General features: G+C 42.7%; 1 protein-coding gene across 1 annotated transcript; it reads left to right on the plus strand.

The window, feature by feature from the left end:
• The first annotated feature begins 2330 nt into the window (after positions 1-2330).
• Positions 2331-8368, plus strand: MFSD4B (major facilitator superfamily domain containing 4B). Its single transcript, XM_069489077.1, is given in 5 exon segments — positions 2331-2381; positions 4370-4538; positions 5646-5762; positions 7121-8331; positions 8333-8368. Coding segments are annotated over 5 exon segments (1584 nt in total).
• Positions 8369-9017: the final 649 nt, after the last annotated feature.

Here is a 9017-nt window from a genome sequence, read left to right on the forward strand (position 1 = left end):
TTTGTGGAGACAGGGGTGGGGGAGATGAGGGGATGGGGGTTGGGGGCAGGAGGGGTAGGAGGTGTCTCACTATGTTGTCCAGGCAGGTCTTAAACTCCTGGCCTCAAGTGATCTTCCTGTCTCAGCCTCCCAAATTGCTGAGATTGTAGGCATGAGCCACCATGCTTGGCCTGTTCATGTTGTTTTTACTTCTACTGTAGCACAAATCCTGTAGTCAATAATCGATTTACAGATATTGTTTCAACTAAATATAAAATATATCTCAACACTGGGCATGTTGTCTCATGCCTGTAATCTCAGCACTTTGGAAGGCTGAGGCAGGATTGCTTGAGGCCAGGAATTTGAAACCAGCTGGGCAACATAGTGACACCCTATCTCTACAAGAAATAAGAAAAATTAGCTGGGCATAGAGACATGCACCTGTAGTACCAGCCACTCTGGAGGCTGAGGCAGAAGAATTGCTTGAACCCAGGAGTTTGTGGTTGCAGTGAGCTATGATGGAGCAACTGCACTCCAGCTTGGGTGACAGAATGAGCCCCATCTCAGAAAAGAAAAAAAGAAAAAAATATATATATGTTTTTTTTTCAAACTGCTAACTCTCTCCTGAGTTCCTGACCCTAATTTTTAAGATCCTGTTATCCATCACCATCATCACCTTGATGATCCAGAGACCTCTGCTGAATTTTTCAAGACATGAGTTTTAGAAATCAATTAGAGAGGTGTTTTTTTTTTTTTTTTTTCTGAGACAAGAGTCTTGCTCTGTCACCCTAGGTAGAGTGCACTGGTGTTATCATAGGTTACTGCAACCTCAAACTCTTGGGCTCAAGTGATCCTCCTGCCTCAGCCTACCAAGTAGCTGGGACTAAGTTTTCTATTTTTTATAGAGATGGGGCCTCACTCTTGCTCAGGGTGGGTCTCGAACTCCTGGCCGCAAGCGATGTATGCTCCCACCTTAGCCTCCCAGTGTGCTAAGATTACAGGCGTGAGCCACCGCACCTGGCCAATTAGAGAGCTTTTGTAATAGTCTAACAAAGAAATGAGGAGAACAAGAACTAAGGTCCGGGGATGGAGAGTTAGAATCAGATTTAAGACACATTTCTAAGGTAAACTGGGAAGCACTTACTGACCAAATGGATGGGGCTGGGGGGATGTGTTGCAAGTAATGATGAGACTAAGGTTTGTAGTCTGGGAGCCTAAATGGACCAGCGAGAGCGTAATCAGGTGGAAAAGAACATTTTAGATAGATGATAAAAATATTTACATAACATTTTGAGGCTGTGGTCTACTCTGTTAAAGAGCAAAAGGAAAGAGGATTCTGCAAATCGATGCCCTGCTCCACTTTTTTTTTACCACAGTGGAATTATTTTCAGGAATTGGGGCGGGAGTGTGTTTGAAACCGCAACTTTGGATCCAGATTTCTTTCTTGAGCTACTGTTAAACTGTTTATGTAGGGCCACTGATTCGATGACTGGGCTTGGGCAAGTTATTACTTATCTCTCTATGACTTAATCCTTCCATCTGTAACATGGGAACAGCAGGGAATTTTGAGTGTTGTGAGGATTGAGATAATACATGTGAACGCTTAACACAGGAGGTTCAACAAATATTTGGAGTGAAGGACGAACGACCCCTCTACAGATCTCAAAGGAGCAAGGACAGGGATTTTAGAAAGTTGTATAAGGGCCAGTCCTTCGGGCTCCCTCCGCTTCCCGGAGACCCCGGGAGTGGGCCTGAGGCACTACCTTGTATTTCCTCTTAACTGGCCCCATTTTACTTCACAATTCATCAGCCCCCAGGCTGCAGCTTCAGTTCGCTCCGCCACGGGGCGCCAGTCCGCCGGCGTCTGTGGGCTCAGCTGAGTGTGATGCTGAGGCTGGAGACCGACGTCCGGTCTCCTAGGCAACCACATCAACTTCCTGTTTGAAGAACAGTCCGGGTTGGCGAGAGGCCACATTTCCGCCATGTGACCGGCGCAGGCGCAATGCGAACTGGAGGGCGCGCGTCCGCTGCACGGTGCACCCCGCAGCAAGCGCATGTTGAAATTCAACCTCCCGGCCTTGACTCCGGGCTGTCCCCGGGGAGGTGGCTCTGGCAGGTGCAGTCTCCCTGGCGGGGCGGGGCCAGGGCTCCGCTCCGCGCTCCCGTGGTACTGCTAAGAAGCCCGGCGGCAGCAGGACCGCTTCTCCGGAGCCGCCAAGCTGGAGTTGGAACTGGACCTCCGTGGGGCCAGGGCCCCGGCTGCGGGGCAGCGGCTCCTCCAGGCCGAGGCCCCGGCAGAGAATGAGCCGGAGGCAGTGGCAGTCTCCCGGCAGAGCGCCCGGGCCGGGGGCATGCTGCGCTGGTTCACCACCGTGATCCTGTTTGCCTCCTTCTTGGGATTGGTGAGAGTCGGGGCTGCAACCCTCCCAGGTTGGGGCATGAGCAGGCGTCCTGCGGAGAACGTGGCCTTGGGAGTTTGAGTCTCGCCTTTGCTGCTTGCAAGCTGTGTGACCTTGGGCGCGTTACTTAATCTGCCCGGGCCTCGGTTTAGTGTTCTGGAAAATGGGCACAATTCTAGTCTTGGAGGGTTATTGGCAAGTGCAAAATTGATTTTCCTAATACGTTTTTCGGCTCCAGAAAACCTTCCTACGTCCCCTCTGAGGGATGGGGAGATGCAAGAGGGATTGCCCGGGTTTTTAGCCGCTGTTCTCCGCACGCACTTACTCAACCCCCAAACTGTTGCACAGAAAACTGCATTTCTGGGATTTCTGATTAATTTTGCAGATAGTGAAATAGGCCCAGAGAGGAAAGTGAGTTTTCCGGATTACACAACTAGTTAAGTGGTAGCACCAGGAATATGCCTCTTTTTCTGCCCACGCTTTTATTTAAAGCAAACCTTCAGATCCTTATTTATTTATTTATTTATTTGGAGCAAACTGCAGGGCTACAAGCGCCTTTTGCCAACCCCTTGGGCCTCCCCTCAATTCACTGTTTGTGGAAACCTTCCTTTTATCACTCGATAATTGAGATTCTGGGGAGTTGGGAGGGTGAGTCCTCTTAAAAAGAGTGACTTCTAGTTAGCGTCTCACTACAGTTGTTTCTTATTTTGATTGGGGGTTGGGGGCGAAGAAGGAAATTATTACAGAAGCTTGGTGAGTCTTCACTACGTGCCGGCTCCTGCCTGTAAGTCGTTGGGAGGCATGAACTAGCTTGATTAGGCACTTGCTGCGCCTGTGCCCGTGCTGCTCCTTAGTCTTGAACTGCTCCTGCTTGGGCAGGGGGCACACCCATGTGTTTAGAGCAGAGCAGTGCAGTTAGAATTAATTATTGTTGAAATGTAGAATGATTAGAAACATTTTTTAAGTGCCCAATGAATTTCCTTTGAAAGCCAACTGTAATCCTTGGTTCTTGCTAACACTACATTGTCTTTGAGTACAATTTTATTGTTAAAGTTATTGGATACATGTGCATGTAATATTTTCTAAGGAAGCCTTACTGACTGTAGTTCGGATCGCTTGGGATTTTCTTTGAAGAAAATGTAGATTTAGGGACGTTTAAATTGTTTATCTCCTGCAGTTTTATATGTGTAGTTCAAAGGAAGACCCCGTGTGCATCCACAAATATTGCTGTTTAGCAACATCAAAAAAATGGGAATAATATTTTGATTTTTTTGTTGTTGTTGTTTCCCGGGCTAGAGTGCAGTGGCGTCAGCCTAGCTCACAGCAACCTCAAACTCCTGGGCTGAAATCATCCTCCTGCCTCAGCCTCCTGAGTAGCTGGGAGTACAGGCATGCGCCACCATGCCCGGCTAATTTTTTCTATATATTTTTAGTTGTCCATATAATTTCTTTCTATGTTTAGTAGAGACGGGGTCTCGCTCTTGCTCAGGCTGTTCTCAAACTCCTGAGCTCAAACGATCCTCCTGCCTCGGCCTCCCAGAGTGCTAGGTGATGTTTTGATAATTAAAGTTTTAAACATCTAAATTTTTATTTGTGCATGTAGTATATTTCAAAGATACAAAAAAATTTCAAGAATAGTTTTAATGTTACATTTTATTAACTTAATACAGAGTAGTCTTTTAAAGGTATTGTTCAAAGGGGAAACAGGATTGCAACAAAAAGCCAGAAGAATTAAAGAATTCTTTAAAAATTGAGAGTTGTCACAACTAGAAAAATAGTAGGAAGCTGTACCTCTATTAGTACAGTATTAGTATTGTCGTTGTGACTTTTTCCTGATTATGGGGACTTAAAGTTATCCTCTACTACATTACATTGTAATCCCACCCCCATGTGCCCCCCCTTCTCCGTTTTTTATAGTGGAAAAAGCTACCACATAGTTAGACATTGTTTTAATGGTTGTAAGTAACAGATTTTGTCTTTTTAAATTTTAGGGAATGAGTGTTGCTATACTTGGACCCACGTTTCAAGATTTGGCAACAAATGTGAACCGAAATATCAGTAGTCTGTCTTTAATTTTTGTGGGGCGTGCCTTTGGATATTTGAGTGGCTCTGTGATTGGTGGAATTCTTTTTGACATAATGAATCATTTTTTACTTTTGGGTAAGTAAATGCTAAATTTAGCCTCTTTATGACTGTTAATGAATTTACAATTTGTCTTTAAATAAGAAAAAAATACTAGCCTGCAGGATGATTGACAATTGAAATGGGTAGTGTTCAGGTGTCCTCGATGGAAGCTGGGTTTTCCTGGTACTTGCTCTCACCTTGGCAGTTAGAAGGAACCTGTGCTGGGCTGCTCTGGAAACTAAGATCAGCCCTAGTGTGTGTTAACAATCCTTGGCCTTCCCTACCTTTACTATAATTTAGGCACCACTGCTGGATCACACATACTGATTGTCTAAAACGCTCTCCTTATCAGGATTTAGGGCAGATCTCCTGGGACAACCATAGATCAGAATGAGCTCCTCGAACCCACCTGCCCAGGCCAGACTCTAGGTTGGGAATGAAGAGGGAGAGGGGATGGTGGATGAACTGATACAGGCTATGTTTTTGTCCTGCCGTCCCATGTCAATGACAACCTGAGACTGCTCTGTCTCACCCTGGAAATAGATGGCAAAGCTTTTAACATACTCTTTTTTGAATAAGTTGAAATGTTTAAAGAAAATTTAGATTAATGTGATAAAATTCCTTTGGAAGCAAGAATAATTTGTTATTGTCAATGAATTAATAAGTAATGCCTCTTGTTTCCAGACTGGCTTGAAAGAATGTATTTCTTGTATTTCGCTTCCTACTCCCCAAATTAATTTATTTAATAAATTTGTACTACAAACTACTACAGTAATTGCATTTTATTTTTGCCTTTTTATTTTTTTACCTCATGTCTAAAAATCCCTTTAGGTTCTTAAATGTCACACAAATAATTTTTGGCTGGTCTCTTTTGTTATAAAACTTTGCCTTATGGTATAATTTATAGTTTGATTGTTAGTGCTGGAAATGTATTCATATTATAATAATTTGTTATAGTCTATAAAGATTATAAGATTTAAATGAAATAACCACTTGTAGAAGCTGAAACTCTCATCAACTCATTGTTACCCAATTTTAATTTGACCTTATTTTGCATTTTTGGAAGTTTTTATGATGTTGACATGATCCATGACTCTGCATGAATATTGTTTTTTATAGCTGACTTTTTACCTTTGTTTTCAGGAGCGTCAATGTTGGTGACCACCGTTGGTCTTTATCTTGTTCCTTTCTGCAAGACAGCAGTATTACTGATTGTCATGATGTCTGTCTTTGGTGCTTCAATTGGCCTTCTGGATACAGGTTAGTGAGCTCTTTGGTGTCATCTCTGGGAGTAGGCACTTTCTACTAGGATAAGTAAAGCAGATAACATTAAGCTATGCCTTGCAATTCCCCCTAAAATGATGCAGTCCTACGGAATTGGTCATGGGGTCACTCAGTCAGAATGAATCACTTTTCTAGCAACTACTCTTCTTGCCAATTAGGGGGATTATTTTTGAGCAGTCAACTCTGACATGAACTTAAAGAATTTTGTTGTATGAGGGATTGCAGATTTATAGTAGCCAAACAGGGAAGAGCCCCATGTGGGGAATTATAGTGCAGGCGAGCGGGCTTTCATTTCGGGATAGAACATTTATCATTATAATATGGGAGGAATTGACGGTTTAATAGGTTAAACCAAGTCTGGAACCATTATTTGAGAAAATGTAGAAGCAGCCATCTAATTTTAAATGTACCCTGACTTTCAAACTATGAGAAACCAGAGCAGTGTACTGTTTTCTTTCTCTTTCTTTTCTGCTCTTTTCTCTCTCAAAAGTTCCTGTCCTCCTGCAGTAGATCCTTCCCATGTATCATCATGTCTTCTGAAACCTACTAGATAACATACATGACATAGGTTTACTCTTAAAATCCTCTTTCTGCCCCCCTTCTCTGCTCTACTGTTATTTGATATGTTGGGGAAGTATTATACTTCCGGCTTAGTTTGGTTGTGAAATTACAGGGTGGAATTACGTGTTTATGTGAAAATATCTGTTGAAAAAAGAGATAGCTTAAGATGTGCTGCGTCTTCCCTTTCACCTCGTACGTGTATAAACAAAATAAGTGCAGATGCTAAAAGGCCTCCTTGTTTCTTGCAACGAGCACACCAGAATCCTGGTGTGTTCAGGTTCTTGAACATTTGTTTTGCATCTGCTCTGTACGTAAATAAATGCTTTTCCTCAAGTGACTACCAAGTGCAAGTACAGAAAGCTTTGGTAATTTGACCGCTATCTAATGGTAAAATTTTGCCTTTTAAATATATATTTAAAAGCAAATAAATATATAAATATTTCTTCCCCAGTCTTTTGCTATAACTGCATTATAAAAAGCCTCTTGCTCATGCGCCTGGCTCTAGGAGATAGTGGTCTACTAGCTTGTAGAATTCCGTTTGTGAGTATGTGATATTACAGTGCTTTAGAGTTCTCTAATGGTAGTGGGTTAGAGTTTCCTATTCATAAAATTGACTTACTTGCAGTGTTTGATAGCTTAGAATATTAATACTTATGCCATGTAAAATAGACTTGTACCCTTTCTGATGGTAATAAACTGTTGTTTTTTGTTTTTTTTTTTAAACTAAGTTACTATGTTTAACTTAAATCATTTTCCCCATCTTTCATTGGTAGGTGGTAACGTCCTTATCTTGGCTCTCTGGGGGGACAAAGGAGCCCCACATATGCAGGCCTTACACTTCTGTTTTGCCTTGGGTGCCTTTTTGGCTCCACTGCTAGCTAAACTGGCATTGGGTACGGCAGTGCCTGCTGAAAACCACACAGAGTTTGACTATCACCATCCTACACTCAACCGATCATCTGAAGCTGACTCAGAATCTCTGTTTGGAATACCTGTTGATATGAATTTACTGTGGGCTTATGCTATTATCGGTACCTATGTTTTAGTGGTTTCTATCCTTTTTTTTGCTCTGTTTTTAAAGAAATACTCGAAGCGGGAAAAAGCAAAAGCATCTATTCAGACATTTCGTAGAGCTAAGTATCACAACGCTCTCCTTTGTCTCCTTTTCGTGTTCTTCTTTTTTTATGTTGGAGCCGAGGTAACATATGGCTCTTACGTTTTCTCATTTGCAACCACCCATGCTGGCATGAGAGAGAGTGAAGCGGCTGGCTTGAACTCCATCTTCTGGGGCACCTTCGCGGCCTGCAGGGGCCTGGCGATCTTTTTTGCTACATGTTTACAACCTGGAACCCTGATTGTGTTGAGCAACATTGGCAGCCTGACTTCATCTTTATTTCTGGTGCTTTTTGACAAGAGCCCAATTTGTCTCTGGATAGCAACTTCGGTGTATGGGGCCTCAATGGCAACCACATTTCCCAGTGGTGTTTCTTGGATCGAGCAGTACACAACCATCCATGGCAAAGCCGCAGCATTTTTTGTAGTCGGTGCTGCCCTGGGAGAAATGGCTATTCCTGCAGTAATTGGAATTCTTCAAGGAAAATATCCTGATTTGCCGGTAGTTCTGTATACCTCTTTGGGGGCATCAATAGCCACTGGTATTTTATTTCCTGTGCTGTATAAATTAGCCACTTCACCTCTTGATCGCCAGCGAAAAGAAAACAGAAAGAGTGAGGACCAGAAAGCTTTGCTCTCTAGCTCGGGGCTAAATGACTATGAGGACGAGAATGAAGAGGAGGATGCAGAAAAATGGAATGAAATGGATTTTGAAGTGATTGAAATGAATGATACAATGAGGCATGCTGTAATAGAGACATCTAGAAATATTCTGATGGAGCCTGCAGCTGAAGTCTCCAGCCAATCCCTCTCAAATGCACTGGTGTTTGAGTCGTCTCTTGTTGATACTGGCAGTTCCCCTGGGAAGCACCTTGCCAGAAACCAGGACAAAAGGGACTAACAATTAGAGAAGGTGGATTACTTGCTGACATCCTTGAATAATCACCACTTCTAAAGAGGCCAAGTCAGAGCAGAGCATTAGCAGACTTTCAACATGCCTTGGGGATCGAAATTTCTGTGTCTGCTTATAACAAATGCTAAAAAGTTTTGAAATGTTCTGCAATTCGCAGAGGCTTCCATAAATATTCAAACGGTCTCATACAGTAGGTTTTTGTTATGAGGCTAATGTTTGGTATGTGGCTGATTAGGTAATAATTTATGGTCTTCATCCCTCAGAGCATACGAAGAAAGCATTTGTTTTTGAGAAGTTGGGTATCATTCTGATAGAACAAAACCATGTAGGAGTTGAATTGATTTGCTGAACAAATTTCTAGGTGTCAGTATTCTGCCAGGAAAGTTGAGAGTAGTTTCACAAAAGAGCATCTTTGGAAATGGACAGATATTTTTATTTATTGCTTTACCTTATCTGTGGGGTTAGACCAAAGAATGCTGATGACCCATTTGATTTCTGATTTCTGTGACGAGAACACAGAATAGCCAAGAGACCTGGCTTCAAGCCTTGATTTTGCCTTCTGGCTCTGCACTCAGTCATTTAACATAGGCCTTGTTTATCTCGCCTCCTGATTCTCGAAATGAAAATGAGACGATTTCCAGATT

Source organism: Eulemur rufifrons, chromosome 15 (assembly GCF_041146395.1).
Source record: "Eulemur rufifrons isolate Redbay chromosome 15, OSU_ERuf_1, whole genome shotgun sequence".
NCBI lineage: Eukaryota > Metazoa > Chordata > Mammalia > Primates > Lemuridae > Eulemur > Eulemur rufifrons.